The sequence below is a fragment of the Mesoplodon densirostris genome, chromosome 3, assembly GCF_025265405.1.
Source record: "Mesoplodon densirostris isolate mMesDen1 chromosome 3, mMesDen1 primary haplotype, whole genome shotgun sequence".
Taxonomy (NCBI): Eukaryota; Metazoa; Chordata; class Mammalia; order Artiodactyla; family Ziphiidae; genus Mesoplodon; species Mesoplodon densirostris.
Genome location: NC_082663.1, coordinates 152,835,264 through 152,859,993, shown reverse-complemented (window position 1 = coordinate 152,859,993; position 24,730 = coordinate 152,835,264). Strand labels below are relative to the sequence as shown.

Below are 24,730 nucleotides of genomic sequence, written 5' to 3'. Positions count from 1 at the left end.
AGAACAGTGGCAGGGGTGGGGGTGGGGGCTCCCTGGTATGACCCTCCCTGTCCTGGGATGCCTGGCCAGGTGGCTGGATGAGGTGGCCTTGTCACCTGGAAGCCAGCCACCCAGTTCTCATTAGTCATCTCAAAATTCCATTCATGCTGCTGGTCGGTTCTTGCATTTTTCTTCATCTAATAGAGTTTGTCCGCTGCGTCTCTTAACACTGGCTCCAAAAGGAGATGGTTTCTTGTGCGTGAAAAAAAATCAACTGAGTGTAGACGCGTTCCTTAGAGCTGGAATGTTCCATTCGCAGCTGCTGCCCTGTGCCCTGCGGGGTCTGGGGAGAAGACTGGCTTTCTCCACTCCCCCACCTGGGATGGGAGAATTCCATGCAGGGTGCTTCTGGGCCCTTATTTGACCTGTGGTTATTGAGAGCCTCCCACAGTCCAGGGCCACAAGAAAGTCTCCATGGCATTTGTCGTGGGGAGGCCCAGAGAATGTAGGAAGAGGCTGGGGGATTGGTAGGCGGCGGGGAGCTAAGGAAGGTTCCAGGGCAGCGGAGAGTGATGTAACCACGCGTCCTTGTCTGAGCAGTTGCTCAAAGCAACAAGCAATTATAGAGCGCCTACTGTGTGCAAGCACTGGAGACAGCAGTTAACGAGCCAGACCCGCCCCTGTCTCCCAGAGCTGGCCACTGAATAAAGCAAATAAAGGGACAAAAAGACGATGGCGTGTGATGGATTTCATGTAGGCAGGGATGACGGGGGTGTTCTGCATCTTTCTGGGTGACAAGCTAGGAAAGTTTTTCCGGCAGGGGCATTTGGCACTGGGTCTTGAAAGGTGAAGAGGAATTATCTGGCTCAAGTTGCTTTGCCCACAGCTGGAGGGCAGGAGACCTTCCCCACAGGTCCCCTTCAGACAAGTCTGCTTCAGTTTCCCTGGGGCGCCAACGATGGTACGGCACGTGGACGGGTTGGTCTGGGTAGACGCTGCTCCCTGGAGGAGGAGGGTGCAGCTGGGTGACTATGGACGCACACTGACCCCTTGTGGGCCTTAGTTTCTCTGACTGAGAAATGGGAACCGTTGCCAGGCTGGAGGGGGGATGAGGGAGGGATCCAGGGGTGAGTGTGGGCACCGGTCTTGATGCAAAATCCCTCCCTGCTGCTAACGTCGGCTTCCTCATCTGTAGAGTGGGCACAGAGCCAGGAGGAGCAGTGGTTCGATTCCACACCCCACCCCAACCCCCGCCTGCTGTGGCCATCTGAGCCTCAATTTCCCGCCCTGCGTAGTGGGACCCACGCCTCCCTAGTGGGGTGCCTGGCACTGGGGGACCAGGAGGGGGGAGGGCGGGCGCAGGTGGGCGGGCTCGGGGAGGGAGGGAGGCACCGGCCCGGCGGGGGCGGGGAGGGAGCGGCGGGGGCGGCCGAGATCCCGCCTCCCGTGGTGCGACCCGCGGCTCCGCCCCGCTGCGCCCTTCGGCAACTTTGGGATGGAGTTTGTGCGGGCGCTGTGGCTCGCCCTGGCGCTAGCGCTGGGGCCGGGGCCCGCCGGGGGCCACCCGCACCCGTGCGGCGTCCTGGCGCGCCTGGGGGGCTCGGTGCGCCTGGGCGCCCTCCTGCCCCGCGCGCCCGCCGCCCGCGCCCGCGCCCGCGCCGCCCTGGCCCGGGCCGCCCTGGCGCCGCGGCTGCCGCACAACCTGAGCCTGGAGCTGGTGGCCGCCGCGCCCCCCTCCCGCGACCCCGCCTCGCTGGCCCGCAGCCTATGCCAGGCGCTGGCGGCACCGGGCGTGGCGGCCGTGCTAGCCTTCCCCGAGGCGCGGCCCGAGCTGCTGCAGCTGCACTTCCTGGCGGCGGCCACCGAGACCCCCGTGCTCAGCGTGCTGCGGCGGGAGGCCCGCGCTCCCCTCGGCTCCCCGGTACGCGCGGACGCCGGGGTCAGGACGTGTGGGGACCCGGGGTCTGGATAGGAGAGACCCTGGGACGCTCTTGGAGCGCGGGGCCCGGGGGTCCGGATAGCTGAGTCCTTGGGACGCGCGGGCCTCTGAGTCTGGACCCTAAATGCAAGAGTCCGGATGCGGGGAGACTCGGAGTCCGGATGACAGAGGCCCAGGGACGGCCCTCGGGTTCGCGGAACCTGGACCCCTGAACCCCGGATGTCCCCGGAGATCAGGGACCCGGAATGGGAGGCGGGAGCCCAGGGGCGCAGGGACCTAGAGCCACGGAACCCCGCGGCTCGGGAACCCCGCGGGATACCTCTGGACCCCAGATGGCGGATCCCACAGGACACTTCCCTGGGCTTTGGCGGTGGAATCCCACTAGGAGCGCGGCCCCCTTCCCCGGTCAGGTCAGAGGGCGCCTCCGGATTCCCACCAAGCAGGGCCTCGGGGCTGGGATGGAGAAGCGGGTCTCCCTGCTCGCTCTCCAGGGGCTGCAGTTTCAGGGGCTGCGGCTGGAGACTCTCCTCCTGCCAGGATCCTACCAGAGGCCCTCGAGGCCGAGGCTACCCACACCCCACAGCCTCCTTGATGGCCTTCTCGGGTCCCCAGGGCCACCCTGTCTCTCCTAAACCCTCCATCCTCCTCCACCCTCCTCCACCCTGTTCTCATCCTTGGAGTTTATTCTCTTTTCTTAATTACACCCCCAGGCTGGAATTTGGGTCCGAATAAGTAGAGAATGGGACAAGGAGGAGAGAAGGGTGACTGGCAGAGCTCTGGGGACCCTGTTGTGCCCCAGGAAAAGAACCCCCTCCCAGGGCCAGCAAGGAGGGGCCCAACGCTGGGACATGGGGTCTGGAAGGCGGCCTGCCTCTCTCCAAACCCACCTTGAAGCCCCCTCAGGCCTTCCTTCTCCTGAGGGCGGGGAGACCCTGACCCTAGAGGAGGCCTGGGTCTCATTAACCCCCTCTGTCCTTGACCCCCTCCCGGTGGGAGAGATGCAGGACCCAAATCCATGCCTGTGACGCCCTCTGCAGCCGGATCCAGGAACTGCACCCTCTGCAGTTGGACCTGTCAGGCTTTGTGGGGGTACTACTGGCTTGCCCTGCTGCCCCGCGGGAGACTGAGCAGCAGCACCCAGCCTTTCCCCCTTCACTCAGCACCCTGCCCCCACCCGGACAACACCCTGCCTACATTAGGTGTCTGGCAAAGCTCTCTCGTCCTTCCCACGCTCAAAGCAAACTCAGGAGAACTTTCTGGGTCCCTGAGCACGAAGGGGGTCCCCTCAGTCCCTAGCTTGCCTCGTAAGTCTGAATAGAGGTGGGGTAGTGGAGCTGGGTTTTGAAGGATGTGTAGAAGTTGGCTGTCATAGATGGGAAAAGGTATTCCAGCTGGGGAATGCAAAAAGCCTCAGGGTGACTGGAGCCAAGAGAACAGGCCCTGAATGTCAGGCCAGGGCCGGGCTTTGTGCTGATGGCGATGGGGAGCCACAGAAGGGGTTAGAGCAGGTGTGGGACTGGGAAGAAGCAAGCACGAGGTCCAGTTATCAAGGTGTCGTGTGTTTATTGAACATGTACAGATGGGGTGGGAAGAGTGTGGTGGGACACTGAGTTTGCCAGCCCTAACTGTGACCACCCCTCTGCCAGAACCCCTTCCACCTGCAGCTGGACTGGGCCAGCCCCCTGGAGACTCTGCTGGACGTTCTGGTGTCCGTGCTGCAGGCGCACAGCTGGGAGGACGTTGGCCTGGTGCTCTGCCGCGCGCGGGACCCTGGCGGCCTTGTGGACCTGTGGACAAGCTGGGCGGGCCGAGCTCCGAAGCTCGTGCTGGACCTGAGCCAGCCGGACCCGAGCGATGCAGGGCTGCGGGCCCGCCTGGCCCCACTGGGGGTGCCCGTGGGGGGAACGGCCCCAGTCCCCGTGGCCGTACTCCTGAGTTGCAACGAGGCCGGCGCCCGGCAGGTGCTGCAGGCCGCGCCCCCCGGGCCCCGCTGGCTGCTGGGCACACCACTGCCCGCTGAGGCACTCCCCACCGAGGGCCTGCCGCCTGGGCTGCTGGCGTTGGGCGAGGTCTCTCGGCCCCCGCTGGAAGCCGCCATCCATGACGCGGTGGAACTAGTGGCCCGCGCGCTGGGCAGCGCGGCCCGCATGCAGCCGGAGCGTGCCCTCCTCCCCGCCACGGTCAACTGCAATGACCTGCCACTGCCCGGGCCCGAGTCCTCCGGCCGCCTCTTGGCACGGTGAGCGGGGACCCTGCTGCAGGAAGCCGCGTCTGCCAGTGCGGCGTGAGAGGCAACATTATCAGGCATTTGCTGTATGCCAGGCGCTGTGTCCATCTTGAGTGGAAGCAGAGCCCAAGAAGGAAATTCTGCTGGCGGGCGGGCGGGCGGGCGGGCATGTGTGTGTGTGTGTGTGGCTTTGGGAGAAGCGGGAAGGGAGGGAAAGGAACAGGTGAGGCTCTGCCTGACCCGGGGAGCCCTGGAGCGGGGGCAGCATCCCGCAGCAAGAAGGCCCCACCTGAGCCTCTCAACTGGGCTTTGGGCTGGGCCGTCGCCCCAGCCCCCAGGGCGTGGGTACCCCGGCTTGGAAGGGGATCTGGGGTGGGGTGTGGCCCGGTGTGTCTGAGGCGGGGCGATAGGTCTCACCTAGGGGGAGGGAGCCCTCCGCCGCCCTGATGCCGCCCACCCCCACCAGGTTCCTGGCCAACACGTCCTTCCGGGGCCACACGGGGCCGGTGTGGGTGACTGGCTCCTCGCAGGTGCACATCTCCCGGCGCTTCCGCGTGTGGAGCCTCCGCCGGGACCTGCTGGGCGCCCCGGCCTGGGCCACGCTGGGCCGGTGGCAGGACGGGCGGCTGGAGTCAGAGGCGGGGGGCGTGGCCGGGCGGGCCCCACACCCGCCGGGCGCCCGGGCGCCGCCCAAGCTGCGCGTGGTGACGCTGGTGGAGCACCCGTTTGTGTTCGCCCGCGAGCCGGACGAGGACGGTCGGTGCCCGGCGGGGCAGCTGTGCCTGGCCCCCGGCACCAACGACTCGGCCGCCCTGGACGCGCTCTTCGCCGCGCTGGCCGACGGCTCGGCGCCCCACACGCTGCTCAGGTGCTGCTACGGCTACTGCATCGACCTGCTGGAGCGCCTGGCGGAGGACGCGCCCTTCGACTTCGAGCTGTACATCGTGGGCGACGGCAAGTACGGCGCGCTGCGCGACGGCCGCTGGACCGGCCTGGTGGGCGACCTGCTGGCCGGCCGGGCGCACATGGCCGTCACCAGCTTCAGCATCAACTCAGCCCGCTCGCAGGTGGTGGACTTCACCAGCCCCTTCTTCTCCACCAGCCTGGGCATCATGGTGCGCGCGCGGGACACGGCGTCGCCCATCGGCGCCTTCACGTGGCCGCTGCACTGGTCCATGTGGCTGGGCGTCTTCACCGCGCTGCACCTGACTGCGCTCTTCCTCACCCTCTACGAGTGGCGCAGCCCCTTCGGCCTTACGCCCCGCGGCCGCAACCGGGGCACCGTGTTCTCCTACTCCTCCGCCCTCAACCTCTGCTACGCCATCCTCTTTGGACGCACAGTGTCCAGTAAGACGCCCAAGTGCCCCACGGGCCGCCTCCTCATGAACCTGTGGGCCATCTTCTGCCTGCTCGTGCTGTCCAGCTACACGGCCAACCTGGCCGCCGTCATGGTCGGGGACAAGACTTTTGAGGAGCTGTCGGGGATCCACGACCCTAAGGTGCGTAGCCGTGGGGTTTCAGGGGTCAGAGCCTGGAGGTCACCCCCGCCCCCAGTCCCCACCCAGTAGAGGGCGGCCATCTGCTCCCACAAACTCATGTTGAACCCAGCTGGGACAAAACAGGCGAGGCTGCTGGTGAGAATCAAGACAGAGAAAGTAGATGGTGTGTGAATTGGTGATAAAGTTCCAGGGAGGAAAATTAGGGTGGGGACACAGGGAGCACTGGGGAGGGATGATTTCTCAAATGGGGGTCAGGAATTCCTCTGGGAGAGGTGATAGATGAGGGACTTTTATGTAGCTATCAGGGAGGAATATGGTAAGCAGAGGAGGCAGCCTGTGCAAAGGCCCTGGGACAGGATTGTGCTTGGCAGGTTGGAGGAACAGCAAGGAGGCCTGTGTGTGGCTGGAGCGGAGTGAGTGAGGTGGAGAGGGGGGAGGGGAGAGCAGGGATGGGGAAGAAGCAGGTCATGCAGGGCCTGCACATTTGGGAGGACCTGGGCCTCCACAGAAGCTCCATTTAGACAGAACTTTCACCAGGAGTCCTGGAGGGCTGTGGGCAGAGCAGGGCATGGCCCAGCCTACATATTTTTCTCTTTTAATGAAAAAATTTTAATATTCTGGAGTAGGGAGCAAGGCCCACGATGAATGAACCCATTGCTCGGCTCCAAAGTCAACTCCTGACCAGTTTCATCCATGCACCAGCCATAGCCGCTGGATTACCATGAGGGAAATCCCAGGCCTCCTGTCATTTTGTCATGAGTATTCTGGGAACTTAGATATCAGGCAGCCATTTTTCTCAGTTGTCTTTTTTTTTTTTCACGGTTTGTTTGAATCTGGATCCAAAATGTACAGACCCAGAGGAAGGTAGAAACCTCCTTGTTACCAACCCAAACTTGGGTCCACTCACCTGCAGGCAGTAAAGCCAATCTACTGACACAGGGTCCTGGTGAAGGAAAGCGCAGTGTTTATTGCAGACGCTAAGCAAGGAGTCTGCGCAGCTAGTGCTTAAGACCTGAACTCCTGGATGGCTCTCAGGGAAAGGTTTATTTTTGTTTGTTTGTTTTTTAATTTTTATTTAAGTATTGGGGAAAGGTTTTTAAAGAGAGGGTAAGGGAGGGGGGTTGTGGAGTGTGTGATTAGCTCCTGGATGTTCTGATTGGTTGGTGGTGAAGTAATTGGGAGTCAACATCATCAGCCTTCTGGTTCCAATCAGTCTGGGGTCTATGTGCTTGTGGGCAGCATGCAGTTAACTTCTTCCACCTGGTGGGGGTTTCAGTATCTGCGAAAGAGCTCAAAGGATCTGGCTCAATTTTTTTTTTTTTTTTTTTTTTTTTTTTGCCATGCCTGCATGGCATGCAGGATCTCAGTTCCCTAACCAGGGATTGAACCCATGCCCCCTGCAGTGGAAGCACTGAGTCTTACCCACTGGACTGCCAGAGAAGTTCACTGGCTCAGAATATTATCTACAGCCCTTGAGAAGGAATTAAAAGTCCTTGACTTTAATGGCTAAACTATTATTATTTTGTCTTGTTTGATTGTTTTCCTTTGTTTCTGCATTTTCTCACTTCTTTGATTAAATTTATTCTTTGGAACTCGGGGAAGGCCTAGGAGACTAAAGTTTTTCTACAGACAAGAGGCAGGCAGAGGACCGGGTGGGGGTCTATCCCGGGAAGGCCTCATGGGGCCATCTTGACATTCCATCTTTTTGTTCACTAGCGATTTGTTTGTTGGAGAAGTTGTTTTTTCTCCTGCAGCATCTCCCAGTGTTTGGATCTAGCTGCTCTCGTCCCCTGCTGCTCCCCCACCCCAGTGTCCTCTGTTAAACCAGTAATGAGACCTAGATGCTTGCTGTCCCGTGGGCCAGCCACTCTCCACATGTGGCTACTTTTTTTAAATAATTTTTTTTAATTTTTTTTTTTTTTTTTTTTTTTGGCTCTATTGGGTCTTCGTTTCTGCGTGCAGACTTTCTCTAGTTGCGGCATTGCGGTGGCTTCTCTTGTTGCAGAACATAGGCTCTAGGCGTGCGGGCTCCTTAGTTGTGGTGCACGGGCTTAGTTGCTCCCCGGCATGTGGGATAGAACCCGTGTCCCCTGCATTGGCAGGTGGATTCTTAACCAGTGCACCACCAGGGAAGTCCCGTGGCTACTTTTTAAATTGATTTAATTGAAAGCACTCAACAGCCACTTGAGAACAGCACAGGTGTAGAGCATTCCTTTCCCCAGAAAGTTCTAGATGGCCCTGCTTGCCTCAGGTCTGGCTTTTCGGAAGTGCTGTAGCCCCGACAAGGAGGCCCTGGTCGGGTGGTCTCAGCAGCCACTCATGCTTTGCTTTAGGGAGGTTGCACAAACAGTGGGCGGGCCGGAGAGCCCAGGGCTGAGGGGGCAGCGCTGGTGCAGGAGGAATGGGGGATGGGGGCCTTGGGTGGGGGTTGCGGAGGGGCGAGCACCGGGCAGGTCCAGGGTGTCCGGAGGGCAGCAGGATCTGCAGGTGGACGGGACGTGGAGATGAGAGACGCAGAGGCGGGAAGAGGAGGGAGAGCGACTGCGGTGGGAAGGTGTGGGGTGGCTCGGGAGTGGGTCTTGGACGCGGTGAGCTTGGGGTTCCCGGGGGACCCTAAGGAGAGACGCAGCGGGTGCGGCGGAGGCGGAAGTGTGGAGTTAAGGGCCTGGAGATGGACGTGCGGGTTTTAGAACATTTTCAACTGGGTGTTCCTGCCCCCAGGGGACACTGGGCCATGTCCTGGCACATCTGTGGTTGTCAGACTAGGGTAGGGGGCTCCTGGCATCTAGCGGGTGGGGCCAGGGATGCTGTTCCACACCCCACGGAGCCCAGGACGGCCCCCCAGAGATGACGCTCCGGGCTGGCAGACGGAACGGGGGTTGGGGAGAGCCGGGCCGGGATCAAGGCCCCCCCACAGGCACTGACCGGGCGCTGGCCCGCAGCTGCACCACCCGTCCCAGGGCTTCCGCTTCGGCACCGTGTGGGAAAGCAGCGCCGAGGCCTACATCAAGAAGAGCTTCCCGGAGATGTACGCACACGTGCGGCGCCACAGTGCGCCCACCACGCCCCAGGGCGTCGCCATGCTGACGTGAGGGGGGCGCGCGGGGCGGGGCGGGGGGCGGGGCCAGGCGGGCGGGGATGCTCACCCCGTCCCCGTCCCGTCCCCATCCCGGGCAGAAGCGACCCCCCCAAGCTCAACGCCTTCATCATGGACAAGTCGCTCCTGGACTACGAGGTGTCCATCGACGCGGACTGTAGACTGCTGACTGTGGGCAAGCCTTTCGCCATCGAGGGTGAGCGGCCCCCGGGACCAGTGATCTGCGGGCTCCAGGCGGGCACAGCTCCTGTGGGTCTGCGTCCAGCCCGGTCCCAACCCAACGCTGGGCCTCCCCCAGGCTATGGCATCGGACTGCCCCGGAATTCGCGGCTCACCTCCAACCTGTCCGAGTTCATCAGCCGCTACAAGTCCTCCGGCTTCATCGACCTGCTGCACGACAAGTGGTACAAGATGGTGCCTTGTGGCAAGCGGGTCTTCGCCGTTACAGAGGTAGGGCAGGCCCGGGACGCAGGGAGGGGTAGGCGTGGGGGGCTCTGAGCCTCTGTGGTCCTTCACCAAGGTGACCAACCCCTGCTCGTTCCCAAGACTGTGTGTTTGCCTGCTTTTCTGCACCCTATTCATCCTCCAAAACCCCAGTTCCAGTGGCCCTTCTTCCATGACACCTCACCTCTGAAAATGGAGCCCTAGCCTTCCAATCCGGCTCCACAGCCCCAGGCCCTTCTCTCTGGCCCAACTTGTGCCCCCACCCCCGTCCAAGGCCAGGGCTCCCCAAGGGTCTGCCATGACCAGGAGGGGTTTTGTGCCTGCATCCTGCCCGCAGACCCTCCAGATGGGCATCTACCACTTCTCGGGACTCTTCGTGCTGCTCTGCCTGGGCCTGGGCAGTGCTCTGCTCAGCTCGCTGGGCGAGCACGTCTTCTACCGCCTGGCGCTGCCGCGCATGCGAAGGGGCAACAAGCTGCAGTACTGGCTGCACACGAGCCAGGTGAGGAGTGGGGGCTGGGGGGTGGAGGGAGGTGGGCGCTGTCCGCATGCAGGACGGCCTGCTGCTGACCCGACCCCGATGCGACTTCTGTCTTGGCTCCTAGAGAATCCATCGCGCCCTCAACACGGAGCCGCCCGACGGGCAGGAGGAGCCGGAGCCGAGGTAAGGGGCCCTGGGGGCCGCTCTCCACCCCAGCAACTCCCATCCCCACCCTCCAGCCGACCAATGGATCCACACCTGCCACCCACGGCCTCCTCAGGGACCCTGACCCTAAAGGGCAGTGGGACTGTGGATAGGACGCGGCTGCCCAGCCCCATCTATCCCCAGGGGTCCCGAGCAGCCGCAGCAGGACACTCTGGCCGCCCCCGCGGGCTGGACACGGGTGCACCGGGCCTCGTTGAGGGAGCGTCGCGCGCACTTCCTGCTGGAGCCGGCCACTCCCGTTGAGGATGACCTGGACACGGATGCGGGTGCGGCCGGGCCGCCCGGGGGCTCCGTCTGGCTCTGCTCCAACGGCCGCCCGCCCGCCGAGTTGTTCTCTGGCGCCCCGCGCCCCGGTGAGCTGGAGCAGCTGGAGCAGCGCATCGCAGGCGCACGTGAGAGGCTCCGCCAGGCGCTGGCGCGGCGCAGTCAGCTCCTCGCCCAGCTCGGGGACAGCGCCCACGACGGGCCGTGCAGCCGGCTCCAGCCCTCCGAGGAAGCACCCGTCGCCGCCCGCTAACACAGAACCAGGCTCTCCTCCACCTGCAGCGGGGGCTCAGAGGGGCCCGGCCTGGCCACTGGGTCGACCCCGCCCACTCTCCGCCCACACAAACGCTGGCTGAACGCTGTCAACGGTTTATTCTATATACAAACACCATTTTGTACACTGCAATTAAATAGAGTGGAATGAGGCCTCTTCTGCATTCCTCACGGTGTAACTGGGTTGGGCCACCTGCCATCTCTTCACCCTGAGCAGGGCGGGACCCTGGCACCCCCCGTGGCCACCTTCGATGTTGGTGCCTGGGTGCGTCCTGGGCCTGAGCTTCACCTTGCCGGGGCCCCAGCCTGGGCGTGTGGGGTGGCGGTGGAAAGGCACTGCACACGAAGGAGCACCAGCTGAACCAGCCCCACTCGTTTCACCTTGCTCAGAGGCTTGCCCGTTTTGCCCTGGGACAGCTCACTCCGGACCTTTCACCAACCCCTTGCAGAACCTTCCATGAAGCCCCCGTCCCTTCTTCCACCCTGGCTCATTGGCCGGTCTTAATTCACTGGCTGAGGGGGCCCACCATAGACAGGGACAGGCTGCAGGCAGGCCCCATGCCCTGGGGGAGAGAAGCCCACCTCCAAGCAAACCTGATGGACTCCGAAATCACCTAAGGTAGGCTGGGCAGTCCCAGAGCCACTGGGGACGGCCCCCCTGACCCCGGAGGGCTCCAGCCAGGTTACACCCAGCTGGCCTGGATGGCCAGGGACAGGCGGTCAGCTGCCCAGGGCTCAGGAGCCGACCTCCGAGGGCGCATCCACTGGAGCCATGGACGCAAGGCTGGGCCCACTCACCCCAGCAGTCTGAGGGGCTGTGTCAGATCCTGGGGAGTCGCTTGTGGGGGCACTGTCCTGGGGGGCCCGAGGGAACGCCCCGCTGGGGCTCAGGGGGCTGGCTGGCCGCCGGTCCAGGAGAGAGGCGCTCAGGCCAGACAAGAAGGAGGCGTCTGTGATGATGGCAGCCGTCTCTGCCATCCAGCCCAGGTCACCACTGGCTGCTGCAGCTACCGAGGCCGCCGCGGCTACCAGGGAGCTGGGTGCCTCAGCCATGGGCCCAGGGCCTCCGCCACCACCCTGCAAGCCAGGGCCCAGGGCAGGGGGCTGGCTGGTAGAGTCAGGCGTGGCAGCCGGGGTGCCTCCGTTGTTGTTCAGGTCATCCGGCAGGGCCGTGGGGCTGCCAGGGCCCAGAGGGGGCGTCTGCAGCAGCATCTCCTGGACGCGGATCTGCTGCAGAATGGCGGGCAGCTCGTAGTGGTGGAAGAAGTAGATCATGGAATGCTGGGGGGCAGGCACCGGGTCAGGCAAGGCCCAAGCCAGAACGCAGCCTCCGCAGAACCCCCGACAGGCTGGATGGACCCCGGGGTCACCAGTACCAAGGGCAGCCCGCCTCACCTGGATGAAGAGCCAGGAAGTGACGAGGGCCAGGCTGCTGTACTGCCCGTTGAAGCGGTAGTGGTAGGCATAGAAGGCGAAGTGGTACAGGTAGAAGAACCTGCGAGGGGGACAGTGAGGTGCTGCCCACCCGGCTGCCCCCACCCTGGACCATACGGACCCTGGTGCCCACCGAAGCCAGTGCCGCTTGCTGGTGTTGGTGTGGCAGCAGATGGCATCATACTGGTCGGCCAGCCACACGATGAGGATGATGTAGAAGGCCGTAGTGGTGTCGTTGAAGAACTCAGACATGATCGCCTCCATTCCTGTGGGGAGATGGGAGACTGCTGCTTGGGGGGGACAGGCAGGTGACGGGCCAGGGCAGGGGGTAGGGTGTGGGGGTACAGGGTCCTCACCCACGAGGGCCAGGATGACGGTCAGCAGGGGCGCTGCAGGGAAGGCGATGGCCATGTTCATCTCCAGCATCTGCAGCAGGTCCACTGCGGGCAGAGGGTGGCGGGCGGGCAGACCGGGTGAGGCGCCCGGTGGGGGGGGTGGGGGGCGGGGGAGGTGGCCAGCAGGGAAACTCACCAATGAAAACGAAGATCTGGTGGTGGGAGTAGCGCAGCAGCATGGACACGCTCAGGGTCTGCAAGGAGTGCAGCGTGAGGCCTGGGGCCACCGCCTCACCCCACACCCTCCGGCCCCCGCCCCACCCACGGCACTCACGAAGATGACCATGATGACGAAGGCGGCCAGGTAGGACGTGCGGGCCATCCACATGCTCACGAAGCGGTAGTGCTCCCCGGACACCACGTTCCGCAGGAAGCCTGCGCGGGAGGCAGTGAGCCTGCGCCCCAGACCACCCCGGCCCCGCCCCGGCCCCACTCACCCGGCTGCACCCCGCACCCTTGTTTTCCTCATTTTCCGCCAGGCCTTTCACACTGGACATGAGGATGTCGTCGTAGCCCAGGAACTCAGCCAGCAGCAGGCGGCTGAAGCGGTCCCCGAAGCACTGGTCCCGCGTGGGGTCTGTGGGCAGGACCGTGACAGGGGTGTGCAGCTGGCCAGGCCCCCACCAGCCCCAGTCCTGCTGGAGGCCCGGGGAAGGCCAGATCTCCACTTCTGGGAGTGGAGGAGCCCCCGCCCGCCTCCGACCCGAGCAGTGATGTGCGTGACAGCCCCAGAGGAACGGTCAAGGAATGAAGCCTCGGGAAGCTTCCCTCAGCTGGAGAGCAGGGGCAGCCACCCAGGCCCCGGAAGCAAGTGCTTCTGGGTCACCCCTCCCCCAGAGCCTCACTCTGCACGTGACACTCACCCAGGGTGACCACCATGACTGGGATGCTGAGCCGCTGCCGCGTGGCCTGCGACAACCGCAAGAAGCCGTACTCCAGCGAGTACTCCACGATGTACTCGTCCTGCGGCCACGCTGTGGGTGGGACAGGCCTGGTCAGCCTGCGGAGCCTCTCTCCTCTGGGAGGGGCGGGGTGACCGCAGCCCAGCGGGGGCACTGGCCTTTAGCCCTAGTGAGCGATGAGTACCTTTTGTGGGTGTCTCAGGGAAGGGGAACTCCTGGCTGTCGTTTAGGGCCTCGGGGCCACCTGGTGGTTTGAACACCTTGGGCTCGATGTCCAGCTCAAACTGCAGAGAGGGAGGCAGGGGTCAGCAGGCCCATGGTGCCAAAGGGCCGGGCCTGGAGGCCTCTCCCTCACCGACTGACTGGAAGCAGATGCGCGCCCCTGTCCCATCAAAGCCCCGACCCCCAACACTGAGCTCCCTGAGAGCCTGCCTCCGGGTGAGGGTCTGGGAGGGATGCGGTCCCCTGCTGAGGTCTGCACCAATACCCTACCCACACGGATCCCTGGCCCACAGGATCCTGGCCACTGGCTGCCCAAGCACGGCCCTCCCTGCAGGCTGTGGGCCCGTGTCCACTGGCACGCCTCTGCTGATGGGACGCTGCATCACCAGGATGCCCAGGGCCCCCTTAGAGCTCTCAGCCCAGAGCCTTCTTCCCAGCTGTATCTGCCCTTGGCACCCCCAGAACTGGGCCAATCCCTTTCAAGTGACAGCTGGGAAGCAGCCAGGGGTCCCAGTCGGCCGCAAAGCCCCAGGAGCGGGAGCAGCAGCAGACAGGGAGGTCTGTGGCCCTGGAGGTCAGGAACGCTTCCAGCAGCCTGTCCTGCACAGACCGCATCACCAGGGCCTCTGTGCGTTTACATGGCGTGCCCAGCCAGCTCACCTTGACGGAGCTGTTCCCAAACATGTCCATGGTCAGCTCCTCCTCTTCGTCCTCATCCTCCAGCTCCAGGCCTCCCGGCTCCACAGCCAGCCCAGGGAAGCTGCCGCCGCCACTGCAGAACTGCAGGAAGACGGGCGCGCGACTCGAGTTGTGCTGCACCTCCACACGCAGGATGCCCTCTCTCGGCCACTGGTCACGCACGTGCTCCAGGCAGTTGATGGGCGAGCGGGAGAAGACGATGTGGATGTAGGCCAGCACGAAGAGCACGAACAGGGCCTGGGGGCAGGGGACAGTCAGCACAGACGCTGCATGAGACCCCACAGCCCGGCCTGGAGGACCCCACCCGGCATATCAGGCTGTACACAGTGTGGCTGAGCTCCCCGGGGCAGGGAAGGCTCGCCAGCCCCTCCGGGCAGCCTGGGTCCTGTGACTGCCCGCGTGAGCCAGGAAGAGGCCCTCCGGGCGCCTGCAGGACCCCCACCCAGGCTGTGCTCAGGCCCACCAACAGGGGCCCAAGCAGAGCACGTGGTGCCATCACCCAGCTGCTCCAGGAGAAAACTCCTGACCTCACCGGCTAAAAACGGCCTCCCTCGCCGGCCGGGCGCCTTCTGCACCTCTCCTGGGCCAGCCTGAGCCACTGAACACAGCCGACCCTCTTGGCCATGCCAAGAGCGCCATGGCAGGGCTCGCTCTGTCCCCTGAGGTTCAGTTTCCCCAGAGTAAGACAGGACAGCCCTAACTGCTCACTGAGGGGATCCTGACACAGGGCCACATCTTGGGACGTCTGTGGTCATCGCGACTGGGGGGCTCCCGGCATCGAGTGGGCAGGGCCGGGGAGGCTGCTCCACACTCCACAGTGCCCAGGACGGCCCCCAACAGAGAATGTCCCAGCCCCGATGTCCACAGTGGCGAGGAGAGGCCCTGCTCGACGTCACCCCAACCCCCCACTCCAGGAGGCCCCGTCTGACCGCTGTTTCTCATGGGGTCCCGGCTGGCCAAGTGTCACCCTTCCGGCCTGGACGCCGTGTCAAGGGCATCGCTCCCGGGGTGAGTTCCCTGTGTGGCACAAATGATCGTGGGGGACCAGAGTACGAAGCCACTCCTTGTCCTCTGTCAACGATGATGCTCAGGGGTGTGGTGAACTGCCTGTGGCCACACGGCCACCGGCAGAGCCGCCAGCACCTCGTCCTCTCCACGCCCTGCCATGAGCACCATAGGGTGGTGCCAGCGCTGGCCGTGGACCGCCCGGCTTCCTCTCTGGAGCCTGCCCTGCAGACTGGGCACGGGCTGGGTCAGCAGCGCACCCGCTCCTGTCCTGATGGGGCGGGAATCAGAGCGCTGCTGATTTAAGCAGAGACAGACTGCACATCCCAAGCCCCTGGGGTTCAGGTCATGGCAGACAGATGCTGAGCTGAGAACAGAGCTGGGACCCTGCCTGGGGAAGAGGGGCCAAGGAGGCAGTGGGGAAGGCCAGCTGAGGCCCCCACGTCTGCAGAGCCTCCCACAGGCCAGCCTGCGCCAGGGCCCTGAGACATGGCCACAGGCCAAGCGTCACTTGGGACCCCCAAAACCTCTCCCCAACGTTGTGTCTGGGGACCTGGGAGCTGGTGACAGGAGTCGACAGTGTGGGACCCACAGCACAGCAGGGTGAGGTCAGAGAGCTGACCCACAGCCTCAGTCGTGCTCTCTGGGCCCAGATGCCCAGCAGGAGCCGTGTCTGGGACACTGTCTGCTCTGGGCCATAAGGACAACGCTGTACAACGTGCCGAGACACCACAAAAAGTGCTGACACACAGGGTGGCCCGATGCCAGGGGCTGCCCGAGCACTTCCCCCGAAGACACACGTGCCTGCCATCACCCTCAGTTTACAGATGAGGAAACCAAGGCACAGAGGCCACGCGGCTAGGAGGGGTGGAGCCAGGAGTTCAACCTGGAACACACACCAGGCAGGACCAGCTGAGCCCCGAGAGCAGGGGCACTTGAACTGACTGGGGGCTGGTGGCACCATGACCTCGCTGAGTGGCCCCCATGCCCCCACTGTCACCCTGACGCCCTATCCAGCACCCCTCAGCGGGGTCTGCCCCATCACTGTCCTTATCCATGACCCGAAACCCCAGGTGGGGTCCATCGCCCTTGACTGAGTGCGTGGGTCCCCGGAGGTGGGCCAGGACTCTCTCACCCCCTTGAAAAGGCTTGCCCCAGATCTGGACTTGTTTCCCTACCGTGGAACGAGCTGGCTGCCCAGGCTTCCCTCCCCCTACAACCTATCATCAGACACACAGGGCAGCCCTACCCACGCAGGGAAGGCAGGGTGCACTCAGCAGCCCCACCCACCTCGCTCTCAGGATTTCAGGAGTCTTGTCCAGGGCCTTTCCTGCCCTCTGCCTGCCAGCTGGCCTGGCCACCTCACAGGCCCTGGGTGCTCCAGCCCCCCAGCCTGTGGCACCCTGTGACCCCCATGCTCCAACTCACCAGCCACACGGCTGCGCCGTCCCGCCAGCTCCAGGGCCTCTGCACGCGCTGTTTCTGCTACCCACCTCCTTCCTCGGCAGCCTGAGGCTACCTGATGTGACACAGACCCTGCCCTGCGGGCTGCCATCTCTCCCCCTTCCTCCTGGTCACCCCACTCATCGCTGGGCCCAGAGACTGGCATGAGGCGGCAAAGAGGATGGCAAGGACGGCTCCCACCAGCAGTGAGCAGAGAGGAACAGGTGCCACAGAAAGAGGCTGAGGAGCGGGGCTGGGAGGGGAACTTGATCTCTGTAGCAAGAGCCCAGAAGCTGGGCAGCCGAGAGGCAAAGGAGTGGAGCTTTCTGGAGCTTGAAGCGGCCTCAGAGATGAGCCAGCCTAGCCCTCCCTTTGCACATGAGGGAAACCAAAGGCGCCAGGGGTCAGGCAGGCTCTTGGGGAATGAAGGGCCTCCTGGCTGCAGCCCCAAGAAGAGAGGAGGTGCAGGGGGCCGAGGGCAGCCCAATCACCCGGCCCCGCGCACCAAGGACGTGGCCCGGATGTGCAGCCCATCTGCCTGGCCAGCCCAACCCCTGGCCTGCTCCTCGGGCAGGAATTGGCGGGACAAAGCCAAGCCCTCAGGCCGGGCTCTCAGGGGAAGCTCAGCTCCACGGGGGCCTCACCTCACACAGGGCACCCCCTCGAGTGACACGGGCTCCTTCTGAGCGTGTCGGGAGGAACAGTGCTTTGTTCCCCAAGCCAATCACGGCCTCATATGGCCTTCTGCCTACGCCCCAAGCCGCCCATGGGTTCCAGGATTGGGGTAAAGGAAGGCCGACTCAGGAATCCTCAGGAGTCCCACCCCCCACGCCCCCGCAGGGGACGCCTGCCACTCCGGGACCGGGGGTTTCGGGCTGGGACCCGCACCCAGGTCTGCGGGACGGCTCGCACCCCTGCCACCCAACACCAAAGAGCTGCCGGCTCCCGACCAAGCTGGCCCAGCCGGCACCCCACGCGCCTTGCCCGCCAGCTCCAGCCCCCTTCCTCCAGACGAGGAATCCGAGCTTCCTCGAACATCAGCACCCCTGGCCCCGGCCCCCGCCCCGGGGGACACTCCGGGACGGGACACGAAACATAACAGCCATTTCTCCACTTCCTCAGACCCTCCAGGCAGCCGGGCTCGGCACCCAGCGAGCTCCCTCTGAGTGAGACCCCTCCTTAGAGAGATCTGTGCCGGCCCTCTCGGCACCGCTGAACAGCTGAGAGCTCTGCCACCCGAGCAAGGACAGGGGGCGGGTCCACGGGAGGCCCCTCACAGAGCCACCAGCAGCACCACTGGCTGGACTTTGCCACTAAGCCCCACGGCGTGACCTCAGCTAGGTCACCTTCCCCCCAGAGGTTCAGAGCGGGAAGAATCCGAGTGGGGGCAAGCAGAAGGGCCCGAGGAGAAGAGCCCCAAGAAAAAGGGGGAGAGGGAAGAAGTGCAGGTGGGCGGTCCGGGGGTGTGTTCTGGGAGGGGGCAGTGGCGGTGAGGCCCGGAATCCTTCGAGTTTGGGGTTCGGGGCCAGGCCAAGCTCGGAGAGTGGGGAGGCGGTCATCTCGGGCTGAGGATCCCAGGCGGCAGGGCCGGGGGTCACGGGGCTGGGCTCCGGCCTCCGGAGGTGGGGGACGCTGGGAAGGACGAGGGGTGGGGTGCGGCCTGGAGGGGGCTGGGAGTGAGTTTCTGGAGTCGGGATCAGGGGCCACTAACCGGGGGAGACTCGGGTCTTCCCGGGTGGAAGTTTCTGGGCAGGAAGGCGGGGGCGGCAGGCCTAAGGAAAGGGTCCCAACGGGTAGGGCCGGGCCTACGCCACCGGGTGGGAGGGGCGCGCTGCCCCGGACGGAGTCAGAAGTCGCAGACCTAGGGGAAAGAGTCCGGCCGCCGGGGTGAAGGTTCGGGGCCCCGGTCACCTTGAGCAACACGAAGAACTCGAAGAGACGACGGAAGGCGGGCGGGAAGAGGCGCGAGTAGGTGACAGCCATCTTGAAGAAGAGCGCATGGAAGAGCCGGTCGCGCACGTTGATGAGAGGATTGGGGTTGAGGTTGGGGGTGCGAGGCCCACGCGGGGGGGCTGGGCCGCCGCCGCCGCCGTTGGGCCCGGGCCCCGGGGCCCCGGGCGCCGCGAGCTCCGACATGCCCAGCGTCGCGCCTTAACGGCCCGCGGGTCCCCGAGGGCGCCTCCCCGCCGCCATCGGCTGTCCTCGCCACCGCCTCGCTCCTCACAGCCGCCCGGGAGCCGCCGCCATCTTCCGCCTCCGCGCCCCAGCTGACGCCAGCGAGTAGCCGCGCCGGCAAGAGCGGCCTCCCTGCGCCCGCGGGGAACGCTGGGATGCGGTCGGGCGGCCCGCGGCGGCCCCGCCCTGTGACCTGGCTCCCGGGCAGGGAGCGCCGAGGGGCGGGGCTGCGTCTGGTCCGGTGTTTTGCCTATCGCCCCCACAAGCCTCTGCGGCTGCAAGGCGGGCGGTAAAATTAGTCAATCTCTGAGGAATTTAGAGGTGATAAAATAAACTGAAAGGAACTACGACTGCTGGAGATGTTTTTTACTTGGCGCTGTGGAAAATTATGCCGAAGATAAGATTACGTTAGGCTGTTCTAGCTGAAAAGTGATTGACTTTCCGGCCTTTAAATAACCTCGCCAGAACAAAAAATTTCTTTCAGCTTTGCATTTTGTGGGAGCTTCTGCAGCCGACCCCTTTCTTTCTCGGCCCAGGCGAACCGTGTCGTGTACCCTGGCGTCGCAGTGTCTCCTACTCCCCCGCCGGAGGTAAAGACTAGGAAAACTTCCTTTTCTCTTCGCCCTTGGGGTCGGCTGGGGCGTTTACAGAGCGCCTGGCTGCACGCAGAACAGGTTAAACAAGCTGGTTTCCTTTGCTTTTCCACCTACCAGCTGCGATTCCCCGACCTTTCCGGCACCAGGGACCGGTTTCGTGGAAAACAATTTTTCCACGGAGAGGGGGAAGGTTTGTTCAGGCGGTAATGCGAGCGATGGGGGATGACAGATGAAGCTTCGCTCGCTGGCCCGCTGCTCACCTCTTGCTGTGCGGCCCGGTACCTAACAGGCCGCGGACTGCTACCGGTCCGTGGCCCAGGGGTTGGGGACCCCTGCCCTAGCAACTTTAGCTCTTCCTTCTGAGAACCGGGCCGCTCAGGTGGGTCACTCCCCCCCATCTCTCTCCTGCTCCCTGGCCGCCAGACCCCTGTCCCGGCCATTCGGGGATGACAGAGTGGACAGGCCTCCTCCAGCTAAAGTGGGGTCACGAAAGGTCCGTACCTGTCCATGCCTTCCTCTTGGCTGCCACCGGGTGCCTGCCCGCGGTGTCCCAGGCCTGGGGGCCCACGTCTGGACCACATACACGGTCACTCTCTCATCTTTGAAACGTCTCGGCGCCTCCTAGCAGCCATGGTAGTAATAGGACCTAACATTCATTGAGTACCTACTGTATGCCAGGTGCTTCCACCTCCTGCTCCAAAGCAAGGCGGGGTGGGCTGCGGCAGGAAGTGTGGAAGGGCAGGAGGAGCCGGAGACGAGGGGCCTGGGAGAGGATGCCTGACCCTGGGGGAGGACACGTTCGGGGGAAATGGCTTACAGTGCCCCAGGGCCTGCACTGGGTGTTGGGGACACAGCAGCGGCCACTGCAGTCCCGGTTCCTGCCCTCACAGAGCTCAGGGACCAACAGGAGACAGGCAGACCGCCAAGTGGATGTCTGGTTCCCGATGGTGACCATCCCACTGAAGGGCACAGTCAGGGCCTCTGAGAAAGACCAGGGCATTGGGGTGGGGGGGTTCCTGGGGGGGGGTTCCTATTCTGAATTGCACTGGGTGGTCAGGGAGAGAGGAGACTTTTCAGCTATGACCTGGAGCCTGAGAGAACCTTCCAGACCTACCTGCCGGCTTTCATAATCCTGGGAGCCCCACTCCCTGGAGGTGGACGGGTCTACCACAACCATGAGGCTAAAATCATTCTCTTCCTGTTTCATAGGGAGTGCTCCGCACAGGGCGTGGCATACAGTAGGCATTCAATCGATGCAAATTCTTTTTTTTTTAATTAATTTATTCATTTTTGGCTGCGTTGGGTCTTTGTTGCTGTGCGCAGGCTTTCTCTAGTTGTGGAGAGGGGGTGCTACTCTCCCTTGCGTGGGCTTCTCATTGCCCTGGCTTCTCTTGTTGCGGAGCATAGGCTCTAGGTGTGCCGGCTTCAGTAGTTGTGGCACGCAGGTTCACTAGTTGTGGCACACGGGCTTAGTTGCTCCGCAGCATGGGTCTTTTACATTGGTGGGCGGATTCTTAACTATTGCGCCACCAGGGAAACCCGTAAACTTTTCTTTTATTGGTGTAATTTGTGTTGAAATAGGCCCGTGTGGCGAGCAGCTGCTGTGTTGGGCAGCGCCATCTAGCGCTCACTCCCACCTAGGGAAACATGCAGCCCTGGAGAGCAAGTGAAAGTCATGGTCACAGAAAAGGAGTACAGCGGGGAGTGGGGGCGGAGAGAGTTCCAAATCTAAGCCAAAGACGCAGGGAAGGACCAGACCCCAGGCCCGCCCTTCTGGGGACAGTTGGGAATTTAGAAGATGGGCTGGATTTCGGAGGATGCTGTGGTCATCATGTGGTACCTGTCTGGGATGTGTGGGTGGCATTGGGACCTGGAGCCTGGGCTGGGGCTCACTGAGAAGGTGCTGGAAGGTGGACAGTGAACAGGCCAGGTGGAAAGAATGTCAGGCAGAGGGCGCAGCCAGGGCAAAGGCCCTGAGGCAGGCCTGGCGCTGATCATTAGAGGCAGAGCAAGGAGAAGCCCCCCTGTCTGGAGCAGGGAGAGCGTGGGTCCTGGAGGACACCTTTGTTGAGGGGGCAGTGGGCAGCCATGGAGGATTGGGAGCAAGGGAGGTTCCTGACCTAACAGGCTTGAGATTTTATTGTTACGTTTTTTTTTATTTTGGCTGCACCGGCTCTTAGTTGTGGCATGCGGGATCTTTAGTTGAGGCGTGCGAACTCTTAGTTGCGGCATGCATGCGGGCTCCAGTTCCCCGACCAGGGATGGAACCCGGGCCCCCTTCATTGCACGAAGTCTTACCCACTGGACCACCAGGGAAGTCCCTGTTGTTACTGTTATTTTGTTGTCGCTGCATCGTTGGGGCCATAGGACCCTTCGGGGTCTCACTCAGAGCCCTGACACTGCAGGGAAGGGGCCCAAGGCCCTCACCACACCTGCAGCCCCTGTGCCCAGCCACCCAGACCGCCAGGCCCCACCCCCATAGCCCAGCACTGAGGCCCCAGCTGAGGCTCTGGGGTTTCCTGGGGTTTCCCTCTGGCATCACGGAGGTCCTGCCCCAGAATACCTGGATCCGCCCCCAGTGAGCCTGCATCATTCCACACCTCCCCTACCCCCACTGCAGTCTCCGGGGATCAGTCCAGGACAAAGAGGTGAGTGCAGGGCGGGGGGGGGGGGGGGGGGGGGGCTGGTCAAGGGTGGAAGACAGCTGCAGAGGCCCCAGACCTCCCTGCCACGTTCTGAGGCTGAGCCAAAATTCCTAAGATTTTGACATGTATTGACTCCACATGCCCTTACCTCAGCTGACTGGGGATTGGAACCCAGGCCCAGGTCGGGGCCGCTGAGGTCATAGGATTATACAGAACCACATAATTCTGTAAGTTTTAGGTCCTGGGGGAGTTTCTCAAATTATAATATGCCAAGCTTTTCGAACCTCAGGGTTTCAAAATCTGGGATGTCTGATCTGAATTTCTTGAGTTCCAGGAGGCTGAGAATCTAGACCATGGGTCAATAAGCTTTTTTCTTTTTTTTTTTTCTTTTTTAAGCTTTCTTCTGTAAAAGACCAAAAAGTTAATATTTTCAGCTTTGCAGCCCAGAGACTACTCAGTCACAAGCAGTCTGTACACAAACAGCTGGGCACCAATAAAACTCTGTCCAAACATGGAAATTTGGATATTATATGATTTCCACATACCATGGAATAGTATTCTTCTTCTGATTCTTTAAAACCTCTTAAAAATGTAAAAACCATTCTTAGCTCAGGGGCTATACCGGAAAAAAAAAAATAGCATCTGAATTTGGCCCACGGTCCAGAACAGCGTTGGGCAGTAGAAAAATAAGACAAACCATACACAGAATTTTAAATGTTGGCTCATGTTAAAGAACTAAAAGAGAATAGTTTTGGTCATATATTTCACTTCACTTGATATCTGGGAAATATGATCATTTCAACAGGTAATTGATATGAAAAATGATGTACGAGGTATTTCACACCTGGTTCTGCCCCGAGTCTGAAATCTGGCCTGTTTCCCGACACTGACGTTTCCTCGGAGACACTCATATGTAGCCCGACTGCGTAAAACTGACGCTGAAAAGGAAAACGCATGCACACCCAAGTGGTTTCACATATACTCAGACATTTTCCAAAAACTGGATCCGGTGTTGGTTTGCACTTTAAAATTGGAATCAATTAAAATCAAGGAAAGTGAAAGCTTCCCTTCCTTGGCCTTACCAGCCACACCTCCAGGACTCAGGAGCCGCGCAGCCAGCGGGACGGGGCCCAGGAGAGCATTCTTGGTGCCATCTCGGTGCCATTGGTCAGCACTGGTCTAAATGCCGAGATTCGCATCACCCAGCACTTATGTGGTGCCTACAATGTTCCAGGCATTTTTCTGGGCACCTGGTGAATGTCAATGCCTGGGAGGTAAGCCCATTTCTTAGGCGGGAGACTGAGGCCTGGCGGCGTTGGGGGGCTTGTCCAGTTCACCAGAGGGAAGGCAGGCAGGTGGTTCTAAAGTTTGGAATCATCCAGGCTCAGTCTTCTGTGGTTTAGCTCCTGTCCAGCCCTGCAGAGGCCCCACAGCCACCCGGCACCCCAGACCTGGCCCCTGCACTAGAGTATGCCTGCGTTGGTGGGTATCAGTGGGTGTCATGTGCAACTTCCCTGTCCAGAGGCCCCCAGCTTTGGATGGTGTCCCTAGAGAATCACTGGTGGCCACCCTGGACAAGCACCAGGGGTCGGGGCATGACAGGAGGACCATGGGCATGTTGCTGGCAGCCACTGACCACCCCAGGCTGGAGTAGTTACTCAGGGGACTGGCTCGAGCCTCCTTCCCCACAGTACCCTGGGTCCTGCCCACCCCCGTGCCCCAGCAGGACCTGCAAGGGGTCCACCCGAACCGCCCTCTGCCCCCACAACTCCCCACCTAGACACTGAAGAACCACCCCGTTCCCACACTCCACCGCACTGTCTCGTTGACCACTGGTTCCCATTTCACACATGAGGAAACATGCCCAGCAGGGAAGGGACTCACCCAAGACCACCCGGCTAGGACTTGAACCCCGAAGAAAGCCTTCAGATAGATGGAATGGGAGACGTACAGTCAGGGAAAGTCAGTAGATATCCGGGGAGTGGAGTGCCATGGAGGACTGCTTCCAGGGAAGGACAGGGTGAGTCATCTCTGAGCCCTCACAGAGCCCAACCAGCCACTTGTCAAATGTGTCAGACTCCTACTTATGCTTCAAAACCCCACATCCCACATCCCCTCTTACATGTCTCTTTCCTTCACCCCTCCAGTGGAGCACCCTCCCCTATTTCCTCCACCGCAGGTCCCTCCTTCTGTCCTGTACCTGCTCGCATGGAGCAGGGGTGCCTATGCCTGGGTTTGTCTTCCCAGGGATGGACAGGGCCAGAGCCAAGGTCTCCTGGGAGCCAGTATCACCTAGCAAGGGGCTGGCCCAGAGGCCCCGTTAGGGAGCTTTCAATGAATGAATGAATAGGTGTGTGAATTAATGAGTTACTGAAGAAATGAATTTATTTATTCTATTATTAATTTATTGATTTATCTGTACAAGCAGGCAGCTCCTATTGAGTGCCAAGTGTGTGCCTGGCCTGGTTCCCTTGGCAGCCTCAGCCCTACCCGCAAGGCATCTCCTGACTTCAACTCTCTGTTGTTTCACCCCCCTCCCTATTCCCCACCATCCCTCAGCCCAGAATTGAAGGCCCCTTCACATCCCCTACTTCCCCAACCTATCAGATTGATCTCTACACGCTTTCAACCACTGACGGTCCCTCCAGGTCTTTGCATGTTCTGCCAGGAACACTAATCCCTTTTGGACTGGCTAACTCCTACTCATCCACCAAAGCCCCAGCACCAATGGCCCCTCCTCTGAAGAGCCTGCCCTAGTTCCCTTGCTAACCACCCAGGTAGGAGAG

At 62.1% G+C, this 24,730-nt stretch overlaps 2 protein-coding genes across 3 annotated transcripts; one reads left to right on the top strand and one right to left on the bottom strand.

The window, feature by feature from the left end:
* The first annotated feature begins 1,474 nt into the window (after positions 1–1,474).
* GRIN3B (glutamate ionotropic receptor NMDA type subunit 3B) lies at positions 1,475–10,574 on the top strand. The gene is made up of 9 exons (XM_060094779.1): positions 1,475–1,900; positions 3,565–4,157; positions 4,612–5,644; positions 8,587–8,732; positions 8,822–8,937; positions 9,040–9,191; positions 9,523–9,687; positions 9,791–9,849; positions 10,015–10,574. Exons 1-9 carry the CDS (start codon positions 1,475–1,477, stop codon positions 10,406–10,408), a joined length of 3,084 nt encoding a protein of 1,027 aa, XP_059950762.1. The 3' UTR covers positions 10,409–10,574.
* On the bottom strand, positions 10,509–18,843 carry TMEM259 (transmembrane protein 259). Of its 2 annotated transcripts, XM_060094782.1 has the most exons (12): positions 18,440–18,843; positions 14,042–14,317; positions 13,344–13,443; positions 13,121–13,231; positions 12,712–12,834; positions 12,532–12,632; positions 12,394–12,451; positions 12,219–12,302; positions 11,996–12,128; positions 11,824–11,923; positions 11,227–11,709; positions 10,509–10,764 (listed from the first exon to the last, which is right to left on the bottom strand). In XM_060094782.1, exons 1-12 carry the CDS (start codon positions 18,662–18,664, stop codon positions 10,714–10,716), a joined length of 1,845 nt encoding a protein of 614 aa, XP_059950765.1. In that variant the 5' UTR covers positions 18,665–18,843; the 3' UTR covers positions 10,509–10,713. The 2 variants fall into 2 exon arrangements, with proteins under 2 accessions (XP_059950765.1, XP_059950764.1); XM_060094781.1 differs by having other exon boundaries at positions 10,509–11,709.
* Positions 18,844–24,730: the final 5,887 nt, after the last annotated feature.

Coding starts and splice junctions, on each gene's coding strand:
- TMEM259 (XM_060094781.1), bottom strand. CDS start 18,664: ATGTCGGAGCTCGCGGCGCCCGGGGCCCCGGGGCCCGGGCCCAACGGC. Junction 14,318..18,439: donor AGTTCTTCGTGTTGCTCAAG/GTGACCGGGGCC, acceptor CCCTGCCCCCAG/GCCCTGTTCGTGCTCTTCGT. Junction 13,232..13,343: donor CCCTGAGACACCCACAAAAG/GTACTCATCGCT, acceptor TCCCACCCACAG/CGTGGCCGCAGGACGAGTAC.
- GRIN3B (XM_060094779.1), top strand. CDS start 1,475: ATGGAGTTTGTGCGGGCGCTGTGGCTCGCCCTGGCGCTAGCGCTGGGG. Junction 1,901..3,564: donor GCGCTCCCCTCGGCTCCCCG/GTACGCGCGGAC, acceptor CCCCTCTGCCAG/AACCCCTTCCACCTGCAGCT. Junction 9,192..9,522: donor GGGTCTTCGCCGTTACAGAG/GTAGGGCAGGCC, acceptor TCCTGCCCGCAG/ACCCTCCAGATGGGCATCTA.